Source organism: Scardinius erythrophthalmus (genome assembly GCF_964197995.2).
Source record: "Scardinius erythrophthalmus genome assembly, chromosome: 25".
In the NCBI taxonomy this organism is placed as follows: domain Eukaryota; kingdom Metazoa; phylum Chordata; class Actinopteri; order Cypriniformes; family Leuciscidae; genus Scardinius; species Scardinius erythrophthalmus.
In genome coordinates, this window is record NC_138245.1 from 9,453,343 (window position 1) to 9,468,842 (window position 15,500).

The following is a 15,500-nucleotide window of genomic DNA, read 5'->3' on the forward strand; positions in this document are numbered from 1 at the left end:
CATATGTATCTGCGTTCTTTTACCTGCGTACAATCTGTTTCCAGCCATTTGTAGTCTATTACTGTGCTCTGTTAACTGAGGACAGCAATACTGTTGACCACTAACAAAACAGCTTGACAAAGGCAAAAAAAAATACTGAAAGCAATTCAATCAAAACTCCCTTCAAGCGTCAGCTGTTGACATTTTTATTTCTTTGAATCAAGAATCACACTGACGTGTCAACACGTGTTTCAATCTCAATACTTTCTCTCTGCTGTTGCTAAGTAACACCATCACGGCCTTTCTTCTTTTTTCTTTTTAGACAAGGGAAGAAACAAGGAGTTTTACAGTGTAGTTTTTAGTTTTCAACAATGACCTCAGGTTAGATCAAAACAGGACAAGGTTATGCTCTGAAATCTCATGCGAGACTGTGTGGAATGACATGAAGTGTCATGCTGTGGATTGTATGTGTGTGTGTGTAAGGTACCTTGTGTTAAGAAACCCTCAGGAGGAAGAAGCAAAAGTCAGAGAGGTCAGACGCAGCTCAATGAGATTCGCAAATAGAATTCTGGAGTCTGTTTAGATGTTTTAAGCCTTTTATTGCTATTAAAAAACATTCTCCTGAATGAAAATAATATTTGGCATTGTGACATGATGGTAAGTTGGGCAAAATGACCTGAAATGGCCTGTTGAATATGTGTCTGGTTATCGCTGTTTTCAGAGGGAATTAAATAGCTGGCTGTCAGAACACTGTCACTACAATTTCTCTTACTTACAAATAAAAAAAATAAAATAAAAAATAATAAAAATATTGCCAACAGTCACAGAGCTCCCCAAAAACACATCAAAATAACACATTGCTGGCTGTGAGAAGTGTTGGCACAGCGTGGTTTGAGCTGGCACACCCAGGTCACTTTTACTAAAACACTACATGAACATTTACTGTATCCTAATTAGACCCAAAGCAAAGCTCTGCAATTAGCACTTATTACAGTACTTTCATAAAAGGTTATTCTGTTCATAAAATCACTGATATATTGGTAATACCATGGTTAAAACAAACTTTAAATTGGGTGTAAACAGACATTTTAATAAAATAAATAGCACAAATTAATTCAAGTATCTTAAAGATGCAGCCATCCGAGTTTTAGCACACTGAGCTCATAAACAATTTATCAAACATACTCTACCGGCAGCAATATTGGAAATCCCTCTTCTCAACAGTGCAAGGACACACATCAGACAGCTCAGACGCTGAGGTTCATGTTTGCATCTACACAGTATGGCTCATAAAAGTTATGTAAAGAGACTTATGACCCTTAAGTTGATAGGTGATTTCAGCTTTAAATTCAAAACAGGCAACTATAGTCTAGAATAACAGAACATTAACTCCAAACAGTAAGCATTTTTAATTCCTAACCTATAATAGACCTAAATAGACCCTAGACCTAACCTCTAACCCAAACCCTGACCCCAAATCTAATACTAACCATTTAACCCTCTTTCCCTTTATTAATCAGTCTAAGGGGGGCTTTCACACTGGACATATTCAGTTTGCGTTATTTTAAAATCTTTTCCTGCATCGTGCCACATTAAATTTCATTAATTTCATGAGATGCAACTTTGTATTGTGTTGTTCTTCCTGACAGCATTACATTTTCACATTACATTTATGATAATTTTTAATGCATAAATTAAACTGATTAGCAAATCAAATGAAACGTACACAAGGTTCCCCACAATGGAAAGCAAAATTCTGATTTTTAAACTCACATCTTTGGCCACTGCAACACATCATGCTGTTTTGTGTGTGTGTGTGTGTCTATCACCATAAATTAAAGTAATTTCACATATCTGTTGAGAACCTATGTATGGAAGCTTGTTTTCGCCACTGAATAATAAATAAATAATAATAATTGCGACTTTTTATATCACAATTCTGACTTTTTTTTCTCACAATTGCGATATATCAAGTCAGAATTGTGACTTCTTTTCTCAGAATTGCGACATATGAATTGTGAGAAATAAAGTCGCAATTCTGAGAAATAAAGTCGCAATTGCGAGATATAAAGTCGCAATTCTGAGAAATAAAGTTGCAATTGCAAGATATAAAGTCAGAATTGCACAATATAAGGTCGCAATTGCGTGTTATAAAGTCAGAATTGTGAGATATAAACTATTCTGTGGTAAAAAAAAAAAAAAAGTCCATCTTTTGTTTCCTTAGAATTGGACTTTAGGCCTATATCTCACACTTGTGAGTTTATATCTCACAATGAGATATAAGAAAAGATTTCAGAATTGCAAGATATAAACTCGCAATTGCGTGTTATAAAGTCAGAATTGCGTGATATAAAGTCGCAATTGCGAGAAAAAAAGTCAGAATTCTGACTTTATAACACGCAATTCTGAATTTATATCTCGCAATTCTGACTTTATAACACGCAATTCTGAATTTATATCTCGCAATTCTGACTTTATAACACGCAATTGCGACTATTTCACGCAATTCTGACTTTATAACTCGCAATTCTGACTTTATAACACGCAATTGCAACTTTATTTCACGCAGTTCTGACTTTATATCTCGCTATTCTGAGAAATAAAGTCAGAATTGCGAGATGTAAACTCGCAATTGTGAGATAAAAAGTCGCAATTATCTTTTAAAATGTTTTATTCTGTGGCGGAAACAAGCTTCCATACCTATGTGAACGGCCCTGTATTGTAATTTAAATTCTTAGAAGAACGAAACATTTACTAAATTATGTAAATTATAAATTGAATATTAAGAAAATTACATCATGTTAGGGAAAAACAGAGTAAAAGTAGCACTATTGTCAAAGCAAAAAAAAAAAAAAAGCAAAAAAAAAAAAAAGGTTACCATGACCTTTTCTGATTCCATGACACTAAAACATTCCCTTGAATCCATGTAATAAATTGTACAGTCTTGTAAAGATGATGAACATTATCAATTTATTTACAAGCATCCTAAGGGAGATAGCAATGCAGCATTTTTTTTATTTTTTTTATTTTTTGTTCCCAGCAGAAGGGAGGCAGAGAACTGTCGATCATATGCATCGGATGCATTACCAAAGCAGGCAGGCAAATCCACTTATATGCTCCAGGTATGCTCCAGGAATTTGCGGAGGTCCCAGGCAGTATGCCCTTCTCACAGAGGTCTGAATGTGTTCTCCCCCATCAGGAGTCTAGCGGCCATCAGAAGTGGCCCATCCGTGTGGTAAAGACGCTGCGGGGGCGAGTCGAGGACGCCGAGCGGCCGAAGCTAGAAGACGGCCACTTGATGATGAACTGGGAAGTGACTGGCAGCAGATACCTGCACAGACGGAGAGAGGAATCAGATATAGGGGTCTGATGCCAGACTCAAAGGCAGGATTAGAGGCACAAAGGTCACCTAAAGAGATCAGGCTCTCTCTCGGCTCCCCAGCTGATGCTTTAGATTCCTGTCCCCTCCGCTGACCCTCACGTTTACACTGTGCCGTTTTTAATAATGAGTGACACAAGTGGCTGAACGAGACTTGTTTTAACAGATAAGAACTTGTTTAATGCACAGGATGTTTCAAGACAGGACAGGTTAGATAATTAGAGCCTGCACAGAGACAAGGAGGGTAACCAGCCTAGACAGCTGATGACCCACACTTGCTAATACCACAACAGCTTAATTATAATTCTACTCGAAACAAGGCAATTTAAACAGTTAATTAATTAAATAACACAGTGATAAAAAACAAATTACTAACCGACAAATTCTTTTTTCTCTCTCTCTCTCTCTCCTTTTAGTAATGTTTAGTAATGTTGAAAAAAAAAAAAAACTGTGGGGCAATGACAAATAAGGATGTCTGAAATGATAAACAGGAAACGTCTTTTAGAAATATAGTTCTTATATTTCTAATAGGTATACATGTACTAAGTTTTTTAAGTCTCATATGTTTTTGCAAAATCTTTCTGTTTTTGGGCTTTTTTGTGTGTGAAATAATTTCCTGCATGTTGGTTGTATCACAGAGACTTTGATTTGGTAAACAAGAGTTTTTCAATCATTAATATTAAAAAAAAATGTATATAATAATAATCAAATAAAACTGCTTCACTCATTAAAATCAATAAATAAATCAATACTACTTCGTACATAATAGGCTTTATTATAATAATAATACCCAAACAGTTATTTTTTTCAGGAATTTTCAATAAGACATTTTGTAACAATTCAAAAACTGAAAACTTGTTCATCATAGAAGAATTGTATTTAAATTATTGCTTGTATAAATGGATTTTTTAAATAATAAATTAAAAAACAAAAGAATAAGTGTCACGACTCAGGGGCCTAGGAAGTGGCTTTGTATGAATGAAAGAAGTGGCTTTGTATGAATGCAATGATGTAGTTACGACAGCAATACATAATGCCAGTACAAATTAGGGCTGCTCTTTATCTAACTAAAGAAGATTTGTTCTAAAGCTCCTGCTGTAGAAAGACAGGGCCAAGAGACTTGGGAAGAATCAAATTAACTTTTATAAAAGAATGCCCTTGAATCTTCTCATGATACCGCACTAAGCATGTGTTTGCAGTGCATTCCCTTCAATCAGCAATATGGAACATGGATGTCATGCATGTTTTATGGATCATAAAAACTCTGGACAATGATGAATATCGATGAATGTCTCCATCACACACACCGAGCCACCTTTCACATCATGCGCACATGGTCTTTCTCTACATTCTTTTCATTAAAGCTTTAAAAACATCCAGCCCGATTTTTTTTTGGTTCTTCCCTCAGGGAACTCCAGACAGGTGAGTTCTCAGGAAATGGTTGTGGGTTGGGGGTTGTGCCTCATTAGCATATTTTTCAGTACAGACTGCCGAGTTTGGTCAACAAAAGGAAATGTCAAAGGAATATGAAATTCAAATATGAACATATATGGAGGTGGACCTTTCTGGCTCTGAAGAATTCCCTGTAAGGAAGTCTCATCCATGAGAGAGCTCCATCACTCAGGGTCCAATCAGGCTGCAGGCAGTGTTTAATTGGACCTCTGTGAGGATTCCTCCAGGTCTTTGGCTTTTGATCACTGAGCAGTTCTTGGAAAAACCTGCCAGTGCAAAGCCCCTAGAGAACCGCCAGCTGTCTAACGTTCGAACGTGTGTGTGCTTTACTAATTACACACAATCGCTCGAAGATCTGCACATATCTCAAGTCTGTTTGCTTGTTTAAAGCCTACACTCTATCACCCAACTGCCACATGCTGCATAAAACTTTGAGAGAGAACTTTTAGACACTTTGAGAGAAAAAGGAGACTTCCCCATTCACCAGATATCATATTAGGTTTCTCAAAAGTTAAGAAAGAAATCTCTGTAGTTCTACATCTTGAAAAATAAATCTCACAAAACTTCCAATGGCACCTATTTTCGTTTATACTATAATTCTGTGGGTTGCTCTTACTTTTCGTGACTAAACACTGAACCTGAGTTGGTGGTAACATGCTACATGCAACCCTTTTTTAAAGTAATGCTTTACTAAATCTGCACTTATTTTTTTAAATGTGTAACAGGTGTAAATTTTCAATTTATTTAATCACAAATGCAATCGCCCGACAACAGCAAACTATTGCTCCCATTATTATTAACAAAGCTGTCTACTCTGTAAGTGGATTTTTAACTATTTACTGTTTTAAGAGTAACAGAATAATGTACCATTACTTTTAAAAGCAAAGTTTCACATTGCGCTCATGTTAGGTGAATGTTCGCATACTTCCATAATCTGACAAATTTCCGAAAAATATTTAAAATAAAAATCTAGGACTTGATTTTATCCATAAGAAACTGATTGGAATGTAAAAAAAAATAAATAAATTGCCTGCATATAACAACTGGTTAGAGAGAAGGGTCTTGGATGATGGCAACCAATAAGTCGTTTCAGAGCAATTTGTTAAATTTTGAACAATGATTCTGAAAACATTTCCTTGAAATAATGTGCACTGATGCAATCATGCATAATAGACCTAGAACATGAAGTACATATTGTCAATTTTGATTTTGTGCTGACTTCACTAATGGGTTAGTTGGGCAAAGTGCACATCTCTGGTATGTCATGTGACTTCTACAGCTTCTATCGGAGACATGACAGTCACCTGATGGATCCGAACAAGGAATAAGGGGGCGGCGATGGAGTAAGAAGCAAGGATGAAACTGTTACCCAGGCATCATTTTCCTAACGAGGCAAAGCAGATGCTGGCTGATTGAAAAATAACGGATCCCCAAGGGCCGTTCCAGCAATGAGCCGTCAATGAGGCATGTCCTGAGAGAACACAAGTGTGAGAAGAGAGCGGATATTGGCTAGGATGGAGAGCTGAGAGGAAATCGAAAATGACTGGCTGGGTTTCTCTGAGGTTATGCCCCCATGGAAATACAACAAAAAAAAGCAGCAAACAGGTGGACAAAGGTTTATGGCAGAAGATCAGACAAACTGGAGGGGAGAGAGTGTGATCCAAAACCAAAAGATAAAGTCCAAGGGGGTGGAATCACAGGATGAGTGCTGTCGTGCAAACAATGATACATTTCTGGGTAGTCAACAGGCCAGACTCGAAGGACAGAATCTGAATCTGAATAATTCTGCATGATTCATAAACTACACTTAAGTGCTTAAACTCATGTAGCTTAATCTCAGGTAAAATTCAGACACAATGTCTGCATAAGCACATCAATAATGTAGGTGATTTAAATGGAGTTGATCTAGCTAAAATGCTCTGCAAGAATCAGATTTGTGAAATTTCAATGAAAAGGTCTGTTGTCCATTGCCAGTAGTGTAGTAATGCATGAAGCACCACTCACACAGAAGTCACTTTCAAACCAAGAAGCTTTCTGTTAGTTAACCCGGAGGCAGGGGATCCTTAGTTTTTTTTCAGTGCACAGTACTTTTCCAGTAAATAAAATACCTAAACATCCTTAACACAAAACAAATTGATTTGCTTTAAAAAATAGTTAGTAAGAGATACGTGTTTTCAGAGAATATCTTTAATATTTTTTTTTCTTGTTTTAAACATAACATCTTTTCTTACAGAAAGAAAAAAATATCAATGGCTTTACATATAAATACTACTTCAGTTGCAGTTTCTGTACCAACTTTTTAGTGTTTAAAACCTCCTAACAAACCAGATTCGGCTAATCGCAATTGTAGATTCAGTTTGACATGAATTGAACTTGTCAAATATAAGGTGATAAGAACCAAATTGTGCATGGGTTTCAGCAAATGTGGATCTAATAGTGAATGAAAGGAGTCGTTCAGATGTGCTTCTGCTGTTGTGCTGGAGTGTTTGGTTTGAATGCATGTTTCATGCACAAAAGTGGTAAGGTAAGTGTGTCAGCACAAAAATGTGGAACACTTTCTTGTAAACATTCAGAAAATGTGTGTATAGCGCATTATTTATACAAGGCTGATTTGTGAATCAATTGTAATTCTGTATAATGGGCAATATTTATACATAGAAAGGGGGTGTATTTTGCCCTGAAAAGACTTGCATTGACTTTACATCAAATATTTTAAATACAAGTGTTTGTACTGAAATACTGCATGCAAAGGTTTCATGAATTTGCCCCAGAATTTTTGTTCTGAGTTCTCCCTCTTGATACAAATGCAATTTTACTATAGCCAGTACCACCTGTTGCTTCTGTTTTATATATATATATATATGAAGAGTTCAGATGCAAAAGCCTCTAAGTGCCATCTGAAATTTTCGTCTAGAATGATCATTTTTATGAAGCTCGTATATTTAAGTTCAGTAATTTCACTTAAATGGCCATTAATAGGTAATTTTCATTGTCATTTAAGTGAAATTACCGAACTTAAATATACGAGCTTCATAAAAATGATCATTCTAGAAGAAAATTTCAGATGGCACTTAGAGGCTTTTGCATCTGAACTCTTCATATATATATATATATATATATATATATATATATATTTATTTTACAAAATGGTGATGTGAGTGTCAATACATTCTTTTAGCAGCATCGTCATGGGCGTTTGAAGACGGTAACTATACCTTGTGTCGTCCCAGTCTGGGCTAAGGCCGCTGAGAGAACCGCGCGAGTCGGCCACAAACTTGTAGACTATAAGCAGACAGTCTCTACACAACTGTACAACACGCTGGCAGCACCTCAGCTCATGCGCGGTCACCACCTCACTGCTCTTACTGAAGACGCTCTCCCATGATGACCTGCTGAAGGAAGATACACACATAAATACAACAGCCAAGAAGTGGGTGGTACCAACATTACATGGTCATGGTATGCATACTTTTATATCACAGTAACAATATTACATGGTATAATTATCTTTTACTGGAAACTCAAAAAGTTTAAATATTAAATAACCATGGCATGTGGTAATTACTTTTGTAAATAATCCAGTCAATTACATTTTTTAGATATTTTCATTTGATTATTGTAGTTAATGAACTTCACGGACACAAACCAAAATATAAAATAATTCCTATCAACTGAATGATAAGTCTCACAAGTTTCATTATGATTCAAAATGGTAAAAACTAACATAGTAAAATAGATATTTTCAACTTCATCCTAATTAAATACATGAGTCACGTTTTACAGGGTTAAATTAAATAAATACAGTATATGCACACCCGTGACTGCACATGAGTGCAATTTTTTATTAATGTATCAAGTTACAGTTTTGCATGGCAAGTGTACACAACATAAACTCAACTTAAACCTCTTAATAACAACTTCATCTTGGTCCATTGTGAAACCCATATATATATATATATATATATATATATATATATATATATATATATATATGTGGGTTCAAAATCTGTGGGAATGAGTGAAATTATACCCAATACACGCAATCCCTCGCCGAAATTCAAGCCCTGTAACACCAACAATATTAATCCGGAACAAATTAATCGAGTGAGTTGGTATTGTGTATCCTGCCAAATAGTTTCAGATATTTCAGTATCGATATGTATCGAAAAATTTATATTTCTGACAATGCAACATTGTGCTTAGTTTATTATTTCAGATGCCTTTTTAAAATACTACAATTGAAAAATTTATAAAATGTATATTTTATTGGCAGGTGTTAATGTCAAGCCCTGTGTGTGTGTGTGTACATATATTAATCCTTAACACAACAGTCCTTTTCTTCCATATTGTGACAGTGTGTGAGTGTAACAGGTTATTGAAAAATAAAAGTTGGCGGTCAATTGTGTAGGGGAATAGCTTAAGCGGCCTAATTGATTGGAAAAGTCTGCCATACGTCATCAGAGAGAAGTCTGTCTTCCCTGGAACATTATAACATTTTTATAAAAATATATCTATTTTTTTAAATTACTGATTAAATACTGATTTAGTAACAATTTTAAGACATTTTGCTGTCGTATGTCATCATAGAGGCGATACGGGCCAGCTTTTATTGTAATAGACACTGCTGGAACAATCAGTCAGGAAGGTTAAAGGGTCTGATTCTCGTTCTTTTGACTCTTGTTGAAGAAAGAAACGATAAAAAGTCTCTTTAAAGTCTTGGCAGAGGAGATGAGGTTTCATTATAGAGATGATGAAATGTAACTTCTAGGGATCTGAATTGTACATTACAGGCAAGAAGGCTATGCAGTGCTCTCCCACTGATATCTCCTCCCCGTGCTACCGGCTCATAGGCCACCTTCACACGTCAGGCCCTGATTAAACAGAAGCAGCATGGGTTGCTGGCACTGCTTCTAATCCCCTAGAGCTGTGTTCGCTCTCATCAACTCCAAATGGTCTAAACCTGGCTATATAACATCCTTCACTCTGTGGCAATTACAAGAGTGATTGGGCCACACAAAGCCTCCGAGAAGCGCTCGCAATGACTAGAGGGAGAAAGGCGGTCAATACGGAGGAGTCCCTGCTGTTTGCTCTCAGAGCTGATAAAATCGCAGCATGTAAGAGTCTATGTGTATTATAACAGCAAGCGTGTATGCTTCTATGTGCGACTCTCTAAGGAAGTAAAAGTCTATATCAAGACTTATGATTGAGTCAATAAAGACAAAACAGAGACGATTTTTCTCATGACCATGGTTATGTTCTGTCTCAATGCCTTTTCAACAATACACACTCTTACAAACCCACTTATTTTCCTTAATGTGACATTTACAAGTGTAATAACGAATAATAATTAAACAATATCACATTAAATCACAGTTGCACTGATATCCCAACCAATTACGATTGTGATATTGCTTTTACACCACAGTTCAATAAACAAGCTGATGAATTTTAAGAAGATATACAATTTTTTTCTTTGAAATTATGTGCCCTAATGAATAATTCACAGTAAGACCAGGAATGTGTATTAATAAAGTAAATGTAAATATGCTTAATTCTAACTGCATGTTGACTTTAAAGGCAGAATATAATTCTCTTACCCAGAGCTGGAGAGGCAGTTCCAGAGCCCCTGACCGTGACTCCAGAGCAGACGGTTAAAAACACGGTTGAAAAGGTGATAAAGACGTAGACTCTCCACATCCGGTTCACTCCAAATCCTCTGCAGCACTGAGCGGATGTTGGTACGAACAATGTCCAAAACCTTCATGAAATAATCAGATAAATAATAGAGATTAAAAACACCCTGGGAGTGGAAAGTTCTGCGCATGATCTACTGGCGATCTACTGAGCAAATTAAAGAACGCAGATGCAGACGGATCATTTCCATAATGACCAAAACAATCTACCAAGAGCAGCGCAAATTAGCCTCTGGTTTAAGACATGCTTTTTTGGGTGGTAAATAATGGCGCAAATACCAGTAAATTGACTAAGTAAATCCTGTTGCGTGATTCATTTAAATGCTCTCCTCCTATAAATTTTGCTTTTGAAAGGGAAACTCAAATGCATATGCAATAAGGTCAGCTGCAAAAATAACCCAGTCCACGCCTTTCAGTACTAATTTTTCACTGTGTCTGTACAGTAGGGTTTTTTTTTTTTTTTTTTGCCCCAAAGAGGGTTAAGCTGCTAGGAAATCTGGCCCTAAAAGTTCCTTACAAAAAGTACCAAACTACACTGAAGCTATTCAATGAAGAATGCACTTTAAATACAGCTAAAATAAATTATGATTTCTACTTATGATAGTAACGGTTTAAATACTGTAAATGCTTATTTTGCTACAAACATTTTGCAGGGACTTCTAGGCACAATATTCAAATTAATCAATGCATCATTAATTGATATGAAATGTCCTAATGAACCAATTTTGCTCAAATTAACCGGACTTCCCACAGATACTGGAGGGTACTGTGAACTGTAAAATCCAGAAGAAGAGTAATGGAAGAAGTCTCAGTGAGTTTCCACTCATCTTTCTTTTCGCCCTCCAGCTCCCTCACACCATTCTGCTCATCGACATCTGTGAAGTGACTTTCAACAATATGTCTGATTTAATGGCCTTGTATGAGGCATGTTAACTCTATTCTGATTGATCCCTCAAACTTCGGCTGATAATCAGCTTGTGGAACGAGACAATCCCTCATTATATCAGTCTGCCATGCCCATCCTACAACGTCCAACCTACTGTGTTAAATCAAAACACCTGTAACCTGCTGTAACCACCAGTCGTTCACTACTGTAATAGTGTTGAAATTGAGTGGCTTTGAACAGTTTCATTTTGTTGCATCATGTCTTCTGTTAAGACAGATCCAAATGGCACGTTTTAAGACCCCCATTTTTTTTTTCACCATACACTTATCAAAGAGACTGTAACTTATCAAAAAATTATTGAGTGTTTATGTTTTTTGCAAACTTCATGCATTTTTTAGTCCACTCACCTTCCTTTGTTTGGTGGCATCTAACTTTACCAGCCAGTAAGACGCAACTTTTGGCTTATGGTATTTCCAGTTGTTCTGAATCTAAAGGAGCAAATGAAAATAATTTCATTATTGCAATATGCACAATTATTGTCTGTGTGTGAAATTGAATATCTATCTATCTATCTATCTATCTATCTATCTATCTATCTATCTATCTATCTATCTATCTATCTATCTATCTATCTATCTATCTATCTATCTATCTATCTATCTATCTATCTATCTATCTATCTATCTATCTATCTATCTATCTATCTATCTATCTGTCTGTCTGTCTGTCTGTCTGTCTGTCTGTCTGTCTGTCTGTCTGTCTGTCTGTCTGTCTGTCTGTCTCTCTTTCTTTTATGTTCCAAACACAAGGACCTTGAATAGGAACAGTCCATTCGCATAAGTTTTCTCCCCAAGAATACATTTTTAACATGTCTGAACATTGATCTGAATGTGTGAATATATTTACATCATTTACATTATCAATAAAATATACGCACTCTCCTCATTGGGTCCCGTGGTACCAGTGCATGCACCAGTGCACGCTGCTTCTCTCGTACTTTCCACTAAAATAAGTGGATAAATTATTCTCTTGTTTTGAGTGTGAGATGATGGCATAAATATTGTCATATTTATCATTTATCTTCCTTGCTAAATCATTAATAACTAATTTAGACTGAACTAGACCAATAATTTTAAGAAGTATTAATTACAAACATATACATGTAACACTGAGTCATTTCCAAGTCATTCAAAAGTCAAGTGTCATTGAAACGAGATGCTTAACCTTCAAACTGTTGATCATCAATATCATGGGGTCAAACTAAATATTTGATGTTCTAGTCATTTTATATGAGGTTTGAGATTTTTGCAGTCCTTCTTATATAGATTTTTTTTTCTAAATACAGTTTAAAACCTTAGAAGGGGTAAACTGAATTTTGACCAAATGTTGGTTTGTCATTTACAGTATTTCCTATATTTACAAGATAACTATTTGTTTGTTTACATTATTTTTACAGTAACTAACAGAGAAACACGGTTGAATGGTTGAGCTTAATGAATGTAGTTAACACTGCCGTTTGTTTAAAAAAGTACGTAAATTGAATGAAATAATATATTTTTCTTCCCGCTAGCCTGTAAAAAGGGTCCAAATGATGTTACTGCCAAGGTATCACAATTGTAATAAATGTGGTCATTTAATCTTTTTTTTTTTTTAATGAATTAAATAAACAAAACATGTACTACAACAAATTTAATATAAATTCACAAGTGTGTCAAAATTATAATATTGCTGTATCATTTAAATTGTCAAATGCAGTCAAGAATGTAAAGGCCGCTGACAAAGCTAAAAGAGTAGCAAAACTCGAGAGCTTGTAGATTTGAATTTGAGAAAATGTGTACAATAAATATTCACACTTCCAAGTTGAAATTTACACTCACAGCTCTGATGTGCAAGGCTGAATGTTTCGATTTGCACACATCTGCAAATATATACAGTGTATATCCATACAGTGTATATATATATATATATATATATATATATATATATGAAGCCGTTTTATTGGTCGATGCCTGACCAATAGTTATAATTTATCGGCTACAGCCTTGCCGACAACACCTGAAATAAACTGTACAAATGTATCTGTGGCCTAATACAATTTTTGGAACCTATATTGGTGCGATAATGTTGTCCTCAGTTTCTTGGGTAAATAAATTAGAAAAAGATCATGCAAGAACATGAAATAAACCATCTTGTCTGTTCTTTGACCATGAAGTGAGTTTTGCAACAGGAATATCGTAAAAGTAGTACAAATCAAGACGCTAAGATTTAGGACTCTACTGCAGGATTTAAGAGGTTGGCGACCTGAGGTTGCACAGCAAAACTGACTAAAGTAAATATATGATAAACATTTGTCCCTGTTTGTTTGTTCATGTAAATGCCATTTTACACATTTGCATCTATTTTTCTGCAATTTCGAATTCAAACCATAGGTGTTTTAATTATTGTCTTCACACTTATAAGTGTGAATATTTACTGTACAAGTTCTCAAATTCAAATGCTACTCTTTTACCTTCACATGGGTCGCTGTGTTTAATCAGTGTGATTAAAACAAGCTATTTTTCATGCAAGGTTAATTTTATGTTAGATAAGACTTTACCTAACACGCATAATAATGTGCCTCTAATGGTTGAAAATAAAATAATTACCAAAGTGTACCGTATTCATGGAAAGCACCAATTACAATTTCACAGCTCTGATAATAGAGCCAGCATCCGTTCAATTGTGCTTCTCATGTTAAATGCTGTGTTTCCGTGATTGTTGATGTGCAAATGTACGCCAGATCAATCGCAGCGAAAGTGATGTGTAAATGAATGCTGGAAAAGTGCCTTAAACAGGTGCCGTTGGCCAGATGTGTTTCTGCACAGACAGCTAATGGATCTCATTAAGCATACAGGTGGATGTCTAATGACTCTACATACAGCGAGAGATGCAGCGAAAGGCTCGGACGTCCTCAAATGAGTTCGGGGAACAAGGGGAACAGAGCAGCCGGTCCGCCTGCCCTGACCGAGCGCTTTCTCTCAGCTGCGTAGCTCACCTCATCCAACACGGCCTCGGCCTCCTCCTCGCTCTTCCCGGGGTAACGAATCCTCATCTCCCCCAGCGCAGCCAGCGTTTGCTGCATCAGCTCGGCCTCCTGCTCTTTACTCAGCGGGGTCTCTCCCTGCGCCTGCACATGCAAAGAACCCACACAATAAAGATGAGTTATTAAGTGCGACGTCTTTTCTCTGCAGTCATCAGGTTTGTTTCGGCCATCACAGCAGTGTGTTCATATGGCACCTGACTGCTCGCTGTGGGAAGGAAAAAACAGCGATCTTTACTTTTAGACATTAGGCTTCACAAACTGAGCAAAAGTTTTAAAATTACAGAATATATTAGGGTTAGGCATATCAGAGTCTGAGGCCCCACAAGGGTGAATCACAGAAATCTTAAGAACATGTAGATTTCTAGTTTCTAGTATGTTATGTCGATAACATAGTTAAGTTTCATCCCAAAATCAAAAGAAAGAAGAAATTATTTAAATGTCAATTAACGGCATTGTTTTCCTCAAAATTTAATTTCAGTAATGAAAAATATACATATATTTTTTTAATTTATCAAAGTATTTTTGGTAATATTTTTTGTGTTGATTTAATGTTAAACATCTTTTTCTTTTTTTTTTCTGCAACATAGTAAAACATTAATCAAAAGAGATCATCATGGAGAATAATGGAAAATACAAAAAGATTTGTACACTGAAAAAAATCATAAAATATACCTAAAATGTGCTTCATGTGATAACAAAATAAAAAATACTATTTAAAATCCCTGAATCAACCTAAACATATTTGATTACACAAACAAATCTAAATTAAGGGGTTGGATCAGGTAGCAATAGCTCAAAATAACCAGGTTATCAGTTTTTAGTGTAGAATATAAATTATAAATTTAGCATTCAAATGAATTTATATGTATTAGTGCTGTCAAATCGATTAATCGTGATTAATCGAATCTAACATAAAACCTTGTGTTTATATATATATATATATATATATATATATATATATATATATATATATATATATATATATATATATAATATGTATACTGAATATACCCACACATATATTTATAC

The 15,500-nt window shown here is 35.5% G+C and overlaps 1 protein-coding gene across 1 annotated transcript in view; it reads right to left on the reverse strand.

The window, feature by feature from the left end:
- Window positions 1-2,927: 2,927 nt before the first annotated feature.
- Window positions 2,928-15,500, reverse strand: part of ttll7 (tubulin tyrosine ligase-like family, member 7) — a 116,086-nt gene continuing 103,513 nt past the window's right edge. The window contains exons 17-21 of the mRNA XM_081358645.1: window positions 14,424-14,555; window positions 11,797-11,877; window positions 10,408-10,568; window positions 8,026-8,202; window positions 2,928-3,310 (exon numbers count right to left, since the gene is read on the reverse strand). Of these exons, the coding sequence (XP_081214771.1) occupies window positions 3,193-3,310; window positions 8,026-8,202; window positions 10,408-10,568; window positions 11,797-11,877; window positions 14,424-14,555 (669 nt within the window). The 3' untranslated portion in view covers window positions 2,928-3,192. The remainder of the gene's footprint in view (window positions 3,311-8,025; window positions 8,203-10,407; window positions 10,569-11,796; window positions 11,878-14,423; window positions 14,556-15,500) is intronic.